Raw genomic sequence first — 9,756 nt, forward strand, 5'->3', positions numbered from 1 at the left:
GTTTGCGAAAATGCACTTTACGTGACGAGCTGGGCTCGTCATCAGCGTGCGAGGAGGCTACGCCATGACGAGCCCAGCTCGTCATCAGCGTGGAAGGGGTTAAAAGGCCTGTTTACAGAAAGGGAGTTTGTGGAAGAATACAGTAAACAAGATTTGGGCAACTGGAAGGAGGAACTCAAGTTGGACAGCCTAAAGCATGGGTACTCACAAACATTTTCCCGGGGGCCGCAAGTTTTGTCTATGGTGTGACCGAGGGCCACACTGATGCCAAGGGGGGTGTAAAGTGGGTGTAGGGGAAGCAAAGCATGTATATCTAGAGGCTGTCTTTAAAAATGAAGGTGTTCCTAAAGTTAGGGGCCTAGATATTTCCTTTCCCGAACTACAAGTAATCTTTACATAAATATTTGCTGTTCCTTTAACTTTTTTTTCATGTTAATGCTGAGTAGAGTAAAAGGCAGCCCGGTGCTGCTGCTGCCCGGAGGGCCGCATGCAAAGGTCCTGAGAGCTGCAGGCGGCCCCTGGGCCGTACTTTGAGTATCACTGGCCTAAAGGAAATAAAGCGAGCAAGAATAAAACATGTGAGCTACTAACCCCTAAAGGCCTAAACCAATGGTAAGCAACGGAGAGAATACATTCCTAGGTCAGGTTTCTGAATTTCCCCAAGATATCTTTAGCGAACCAGACAGGTGCGTGGTCTGGTTGCCACTTTCGTGTTTGGTGGCTACAGCACATTTTGCTTTCTTGTGAGGTCTTGCAGCTCACCACCCTTTCTCCCTCAGCTATTGTCTTCCTTGGCACTGAATCACTGAGCGATTGACTTAAGGTATTGTCAATAACTTCTTAAATCAACTCACATAAATTGTTCAGTCTCGTTATACTTCGATTGGCTGTTTGGGTGATTTTTCCTGCCTCAGATAGAATTGATGAGGATCTCTTTTAGTCACTGAGTCATGCAGAAGGCGTAAGTGCTTATACAAGTATCTGAAAAATGAAAAGTTTTTGGTGCACCCCCTACTCAAACAAGCATTTGCAAAGAAAATGGCACGCTATAGAAACGTCACACCTATTGGCTTTCTTAAGACTTTTTAAATAGATAGGGGTGCAGCTATGATGCTTAAAGCAATCAGACAGCACTGAGTGTTTGAGACCTCTAGGAGCAGGGTTTCATCTTGACTTCAAAATTTGGAAGTTTGTGTGGAAATGGCAACAGCTAACACTTTGGCAGGCGTTCAAGTTAATTTAGAGAGAATGTCACTACTGACGCCAGCAATTATAGTCTCGCAGCCATGCAGACATTAGAGAGGACAAAGAAGTGATTGATAATTTTGCATCATATTAGCTGAACGAAGCGAAGGAACTCAATTGAATTATTGACTGAAGGCAAATAATCAAGCACCAAGGCCAAGAGACCCTTTCTGATTGAGCTACGTTTATTCATTCAGTTTGGTTTCTTATTTTGAAATCTCGCTCAATAGAAGGACAGAGGTGGGTATGGGTTTAGTCAAGGAATTTGTTAAGCCTTGATAATAAAAAGTTAAGTGCAGTAATGGGCAAGCCATTTCTGCAAAGTAAAGGAGGCGTTAGTTGTTTAATGTTTACGTTTTTATGTTTGAATTATGTTATATTGTGTAAAAAGCTTTCTGTGGCATGCTTTCCGCCGTTAGTTTGGCTTTGCATCGCCTTTGGGGTTTAGTGACCTGTTAACCTGATTCTGAGGATTCCAACGTAGATGGGCATCTGGTTTGGTGTATGAGTTGCAACACTGAAGCCTTCTGGAGTTGTGGGTATGGGGCACTCGGATACACTGTATGGAACTGGCTGCTTTGTGATTGGCTGCGTGGGAGTGGAACGCAAGTGACATGCTTCAGGGTTGGCAGTTATAGCATGCACTGTGCTAGCAAGGCTTCTGCTGTTTCCATTGGAAACACTAGTGGAATTAAATTCTGCTCTCACTGAAATGGTTGAAGCAATATTTGTACCTCGCTACATGCATTTTAGTTAGTAACATCGCTGTCTTGTTTGATTGCAACAATTGCATAAGCAACCGTTTAATAATGAAGCATTAGAATGGTTTATTACACGAGACACTACAAGTAAAAAAGCAATGAAAATTGTTCAAAGACTAAAATGCCCAGTATGTTGAAAATTTGCTTAAAAATTGATTCTGAAAAACAAGTTTCAAAGGAGGTAAATGAACGTAAGTGAAATTGTCAACGGTGACAGTGGCAAATGTATATTTAGTGTAAAATAATTAATTTGTCACAGTCAGTGCATGTATCCTACAGTTTGCTACAAAGATTGTAATATCTCAGTATCTCATTCGGTACGATGAAGAGTATGCTTCTGGTTTTCACTAAAGGGATCCGTCCATTCTGGGAGTTGTAGTAATTTCTTCATTGCATCCAACCCGACTACTACTTTTGGCAACATCTATATCTATACTAATATAATAAAGAGAGAGCCCAAACATTTGAGGCGCGTAATCTCAGAAACCACAGCACCAATCGCAACACCCAATACAGCGTTGGAAAGAGCAGTTGCAGCAGAAGGACATAGGCTATGCAGACGCCCATCATATACATTTAAAAGGTAAAAGAACCGTGCCAGAAAAGTAGTCCCTTGTGGGCGTGTCTGCGTTGTGCTGTGAGCGTGTGCTGGGGGCGTGACAAACGCTGGGGGCGTGTGATACGTTCCGCCCTTCATGCCATGTCTCATAACGTATGCTGTGGGCCTGTCCTGGGGGCATGTGCGGGGCGCAGGATTACGGCACCAAAAAAGCGAGCTTTGTGCCCAATATTTCATTGTTTTTTCGTCCCAGGTTCTGTACATTCCAGCTCCGGGTGTCCACCCTGCTCCCTTTAAATACCCCTGCACCCCATAATCATAACCCACCCTTACTCCTTAAAATACCCCAACACCCTTAAACACTAACCCATTTTAACCCTATAAATATACCCTGTACCCCAAAAGCCAAACCTATCCCTAAACCCTAAAAATACCCCTGTACCCCAAAACCCAAACCTAGCCCTGAACCCTATAAATATCCCTGTACCTCAAAACCCAAACCTAGCCCTGAACCCTAAAAATACCCCTGTACCCCAAAACCCAAACCTAGCCCTGAACCCTAAAAATACCCCTGTACCCAAAAACCCAAACCTACCCCTGAACCCTAAAATACTCCTGTACTCCAAAACCCAAACCTAGCCCTGAACCCTTAAAATACCCCTGTACCCCAAAACCCAAACCTAGCCCTGAACCCTAAAAATACCCCTGTACCCCAAAACCCAAACCTAGCCCTGAACCCTAAAAATAACCCTGTACCCAAAACCCAAACCTCCCCTTGAACCCTAAAATACCCCTGTACCCCAAATCCCAAACCTAGCCCTGAACCCTAAAAATACCCCTGTACCGCAAAATCCAAACCTTGCCCTGAACCATTAAAATACCCCTGTACCCCAAAACCCAAACCTACCCCTGAACCCTAAAAATACCCAATACCCCAAAACCCAAACCTAGCCCTGAATCCTAAAAATACCCCTGTACCCCAAAACCCATACCTATCCCTAAACCCTAAAAATACCCCTGTACCCCAAAACCCAAACCTAGCCCTGAACCCTATAAATATCCCTGTACCTCAAAACCCAAACCTACCCCTGAACCCTAAAATTACCCCTGTACCCCAAAACCCAAACCTAGCCCTGAACCCTAAAAATACCCCTGTACCCCAAAACCCAAACCTACCCCTGAACCCTAAAATACCCCTGTACCCCAAAACCCAAACCTAGCCCTGAACCCTTAAAATACCCCTGTACCCCAAAACCCAAACCTAGCCCTGAACCCTAAAAATACCCCTGTACCCCAAAACCCAAACCTAGCCCTGAACCCTAAAAATAACCCTGTACCCTGAAACCCAAACCTACCCCTGAACCCTAAAATACCCCTGTACCCCAAATCCCAAACCTAGCCCTGAACCCTAAAAATACCTCTGTACCCCAAAATCCAAACCTTGCCCTGAACCATTAAAATACCCCTGTACCCCAAAACCCAAACCTACCCCTGAACCCTAAAAATACCCCTATACCCCAAAACCCAAACCTAGCCCTGAATCTTAAAAATACCCCTGTACCCCAAAACCCATGCCTATCCCTAAACCCTAAAACTACCCCTGTACCCCATAACCCAAAACTATATCTGAACCATTAAAATACCCAAACGCCTCAAAACATATACCTCAGTACCCCAAAACAGATATCCCTATACCCATACTTACCTTATCCAAATTTTTTTTTTAAAACATGCTTTTACCATTCATGCATTCACGAATTTCGTTGTAAATGTTTGCGTGGTAAAAGCATATAAAATGTAATGCCATGCGTTATAATGGCATTGCGTGCGGAGTCATGGTACTTTCGTAATGAAAGTATGCGGAGTGATGGTATGCGGAAAGAAAGTTTCGGAATAATGGGTGTTTACCCTCCTCCGGTAAGTACATTGGTGGCACGGCGGCCCACATCTCCAGCAACATACTCATATTTTTTCACCACCCATTTGAAAAATGCACAGGTCTCTCTCATTGATGGCCAGCACTGACATACACTTTTAGACACACCTCCCGCCACAAGTTCTAGAATTGCGAACTTAAGAGCTGGGGAGCTACGTTCGAATCTCGGCATCAGCTCAACATCCTGTGATTCCAGGCAAATCGCTTTGTCTCCCCGTGCCTACCACAAATGAATGTGTTCTTCTGTAATGTAAATTGTGCTCATGCCATGTTGTCGAGTTCGCGCTATATAATATTGCAAGGAAAAATAAAGTAGGGAAACTCGAGTTCACACACTACTGAACGCGCACTCTTAAGTGCTTCAGCAGTGCACTGTGAATCGGAGCGTTTCACAGGCCTGTCACAGATAAGAAATGCTATCAAAACGAAATCCTACAAAACAATATACTACTGGCCGGCAGCAATTCATACCCGGACAACGTCGGGACGGGCTGCTAGTTGATGTATAAAAGAAAAGATCAGTTGTGATACATGTTGTTTGGTGTGGAAGTGGTGATCTTGCAACCCAAAATGTAATGTGTGTGAGTCCCAGCGTGATGTACTGAATTGCAGTGATAATTAAATTATGATTATTAGGCAACCGGTGCAAATGGCTTGTAGGGCCCACTTTTTAATGACCTTTAAGAGCTCTTACCAAAGGGGAAACTATTTGGTAGGAAGAGTGAAGTATTCTCCCACTAAGTAAAATAGATTTCTTGAACAATAACCCTGTGGATCTCATCAACCTAGGGTCTAAAGATTAAGCGGTCTGTCGCGATGTCTGTAGAGCTCTACCATTTTCAGTGCTACCTTGTGTATGTATGTTGTCTGGGAGAGAGAGAGAGACAGACAGAGAGATAGAGAAAGTGTGTATGTGTGAGAGAGAGTCTGTGTGCTTTGGTTTGTATGCATGGGTATCTATATATCTATTGATCTACGTGCATGGGTTGTGGCACATCTGATGGCTTGCGTGCATAGATGTTTGTATGCATGTCTGGGGTCTGTGTGCATGGAGGCCTGTACATTTGGAATCTATGCATGGGGATCTGTACAAGGACATCAGCGGGTCTCATTCTCCAGCTGCATATGTGCCTCTATGTGCAAATTCTGTTTTTGTGTGTAAGTATGCTGTACGTTTTTGTGCTTGCATCAGAGGAGAGTTGTGTGGTGGGAAGGTAGCCACCACTGGTTGGTGGTATGCACAGGCTAACCGTTACCGTTGAGGCTCCTGACGTAAGACAGATATTACTAAAACCTAACATAAGCTAAGGTCCGATTACCGGAGGCCAGGATATGATTGATAGTTACATAGAACATGTGAGGGTTTTTCCGTCATTTTCCCCACGGCGTGGTGACAGAAATCACCAGGTCTCTGTTTTCTCCTTTACGCGTCGTTAGCTGTAGTTCGGTGAATAATTGCAAACTGTTGAGTGTCAATGAGAAACAACTGTAAAGACATATGGATTTATATAGCTAGGATTTACAATTTCGGAATAGGCATTGTGGTTAAAATATTACTTCTTTTACAGAGTGGGCGAAGTTTAAAAAGTGGTGTGTGAGAAGTTGAAACACTAAGCTTTTTGCAAGCTTGCCAAATATTTTTTTTGAGCTTTTCGAGGTTTGTGCAGTTTTGGAAAAGGGGGCAAAATGGACGCCCTGGGCAGGAGCAGAAATGTTCCCACTCGCGCACGACTTGGCAGCCCCCACTTATTGTTCCCTGGAGGCACCTTGAGGCTCTTTTTCCCATTCTTGGATGCCAGAAGCCTTTAAGCAGGACTTCTGGTAGCAAAAAAAGTGGGAAGTAACAGTAGCTGCTGTGTTTCCCGGTTGTCAATCAGAGACCAGGGTAGCTGTGAGTGACAGAAAAGGAAGCAGTTGTATTCAGCTTTGTGTTCTGACTGCAACACTTCAGGGAATGAGGTCAAGTGAGGCACAACTCTTATCTATGTGATCGGAGAGTTTCCCGATGTTCCTTAAAGTTTAATTTCGCAACCCCCTAGATTATATTAGTTTGTAACGGAAACCGTTCAGTATATCCTAATATTAAACAGATGTGTAATGCTGGGAAAGGATTCCAACTCACGGCCCACGGGTTACAGTAGAGGTCAGCTACATGTGCTTACATCACAGAGCCATACTATCAAGTAAACTAGGATTTCCAAGGGTTTGGAGTGCAACTTATGTTTTTCAAGAGTTGCAGTTTGGACCAACCGCCTACCTTGCTATCTACACAGCTTCTTTATTCAGTCCTCAACCTTTCTTCTGGTTCTTTTTTTTTTTTAATGCTGTGTGTGACCGTTTGCGTAGTGCAGTGCTGGCGTCTGTGTGCCATGAAGTTATGCTAGTTTTCATTTCTAGTTTGTGTTATGTTATTGCCATTTGTTTGGCCTCGTAGCTCTGCTCCTTTGTTTTGATTTTAGGCATTTGGAGCCAATGAGACAGTTTGTCTCTGTTCCAGTGGGATCTTGAGGTGCTAGCTTAATACAATCATTAGCATTATTTTGTGTATTGATATTTTTTCCCAGTTTCCATACCTTCTGTGTCTCCCCCTTTTTCTCCCTCCTTAGTTTCCCTCCACTTCTGGTCTCTGATCTGACCTGTCACTCTGATTCTTTGTTCCAGAGGTTGCTACAGGCATGTCCAGCATGAAGAGTGACATGTCCTCCAGATTCACGCAAGTTGAGGGAGCGATATCTGGACTTGTTTCCAAAGTGGGAAACCTGGAGGTGAACAGGCCGCAGGATCCTTACGTCGCTAAGTCCGGTGGAGCGCAAACTCCTGTCAGAACTGCTGTCAACAGCCTGAAAGGCGACAACGGGCTTAAGGACGGAGATTTGGACAGAAGTCGTGGCAAACCTGCCTCATGCAGGTCAGCCACTGCCACACCATTTCATCCTTCAAACAACGCTCTTTGTTCGGCAAGGATACTCCATCGCGTGTCCAATCTCACGCAGATCCTAAATGGCCACACCGACCTGCTGGTGGAGTTATATGAAAGGGTGTCCGCTCTGGAGGAGATTGGGAGACCCACTGAGGCCATGGGGCCCTGGATACCAGACATACCTGAAAGCAGCGGGGATGGTGATTAAAAGCAACAGACTCCAAGCATTTCTTCTTTTTAAGTGATTATGAGTGTGGTGGCGGCTCTCCATCTCCTCTTGACCATATTTGATATCCGGATTAACTTTGTTGGGTCATCAACTTCTATTAAGATATATCTTTTCGTTCTGCAGTATAAAATGACACATCTGTGGACTCTTGGACTTTGAAATCTCTCCTTCGTCGAACTGATCATAAGCATGGTCATTGCTATTATGAGTTTCTACGCCTAGGCAGTTTCTCCATTATTATCTATTAACCGCCCTTGACTTGTAACATGATCCAAAATCTGCTGCATAGTTTGAAGATTTCTAAAAAAACAGTTTCTAGCTCAAACAGTTCAAAAGTTACTAAAATAAAGAGCAACACAAGGTGCCACCTAATGGCAGGCTCCTTATAAAGGTCAATTGGTCACATTTCAGTTGTTAATTGCTGTATTCAGGCACTAAGTATTAATGTGTGGTAAAAAGACAAAATAGTCAAATGAGAATGCTACTGAATGGACTGTATTATGCCTCATCATTTGCTTTTTCCTACAGCATAATTTAGTCAACCCGGGTGAACAAACTGGCCCTCCATTGACTCAAATCCAAGTGACTTTGCATGTCTGAAGACCACTTCCTTCTCTGAGTGGCCACGACTCTCCCAGTAGCGACTTCTCTTCCATTCAGTTGACTCCGGCAAGCTAGTTCTGCCTCGGGCCACAAGGAGTAAACAGTTCTTCTGATTGAATCTGTAGTCTCCAAGACACCACATTGGCTCCATTCCATTACTTGCTTGCTTATAACATACAATTCACTCATTAAACTCTGATTGGACAGATTCCCATGTACAAATGTGCCTCTGCATTTTCTGAACACCAGGCATTTCTTCGGTATGTGAGTTTGGGCCTCATGGTGACGTTTGTGACATATGTATGTGTTTCTGTTGTACATCTACAATGTACAATTCACTCACTTATATATATTTGCTTCAAACCTTTTTGTTTTATTCTAGAACCAGTTTTCCTTCTTTAACCCCCTAAAAATAACTACATTCCAGAATAAATGCACTGGAATTTAATAAATCTAGTATCCATATTTCATTGAAGACGACCTGTTGATGCCTCGCTCTTTTCCAGAATCATGTCTACCTCAGCTTCCCCGCTACACTTCGCGGCACTTTTGTTGTATCCAAGGAATCACAGGAGAAGAAGGTTAAACTTAGGTATTAAGTTTAATTCAGAAAATCAAGTACAGCACTAGATCCATCAGAGTGCACATTCAGCCAGCTCCAGTCTTCAACTGAAGAACAGGAGCAGAACATTCCACCATTACCTAGCAACCAGATGCTAGGATGCCAAACATAGGAAAAGCATTAGCAATAAAGGAACATAGGAAAACATAGGATATAACACACCTCCTTTCCCACAATAAACAAAACAAATTAAAATAAAGAGATAAAACAAAAAACAACAATTTGCAATTGGAAAATCAATTAGGTAATGTAATCATTCAAATATTTCGGTATAAACTTAACTCTGGATGATTTTAAACAGGAAGCAGGGACCTCAGAAGGGCCTGAAGCAACTTCACACATATCTAGAGAAGTCGAGTTAATATCATTAGAACTGGTCAAAGGAGTGGATTGAAGGGAATCTTCTTCATGAAAATTAGGGTTGTCAAAGAGTGATAGAGCCCCATCAGTCACATTGGAACTACATAAAGGAAGATTACATGGAGAGGAAGTGACAGGGTCAACCACATTGGGAATACCGTTTGAATCTGAAACATCAACAGAAGCAACGTCTGACCCCTTTACTTTTGAAACGGCCCTTTTACTCCACCATTTACCACCAGTAACTTTAACAGCATGTTTGCTGATTTGAACAATAAACGTCTCCGGATAAAACTTTGAACCTTTGGCCTTACAAGGTCTTCGGATTCTAACCTTGTCACCAATGCTTAAAGAAATTTCTTTTACATGTTTATTCAGATCATATCTGACTTTGGACTTAAGCTGAGCAGAAGCAACTTTATCTTTAACAATATCCAGATCAACCACATCTTTACCTCGAGATGTTTTGCTGACAACCCAACCAGGGGATAACTCATTAAAGGATTGTCTCCCTCTTAATA

The 9,756-nt window shown here is 43.1% G+C and overlaps 1 protein-coding gene across 1 annotated transcript in view; it reads left to right on the forward strand.

Moving 5' to 3' along the window:
• The window catches only part of LOC147688487 (uncharacterized), a 34,870-nt gene extending 25,827 nt beyond the window's left edge, over positions 1-9,043 (forward strand). The window contains exon 3 of the mRNA XM_086941380.1: positions 7,163-9,043. Within this exon, the coding sequence (XP_086797506.1) occupies positions 7,163-7,629 (467 nt within the window). The 3' untranslated portion in view covers positions 7,630-9,043. The remainder of the gene's footprint in view (positions 1-7,162) is intronic.
• The last annotated feature ends 713 nt before the right edge of the window (positions 9,044-9,756 follow it).

The sequence above is a fragment of the Lissotriton vulgaris genome, chromosome 10 (assembly GCF_964263255.1).
Source record: "Lissotriton vulgaris chromosome 10, aLisVul1.2, whole genome shotgun sequence".
NCBI classification, from domain to species: Eukaryota; Metazoa; Chordata; class Amphibia; order Caudata; family Salamandridae; genus Lissotriton; species Lissotriton vulgaris.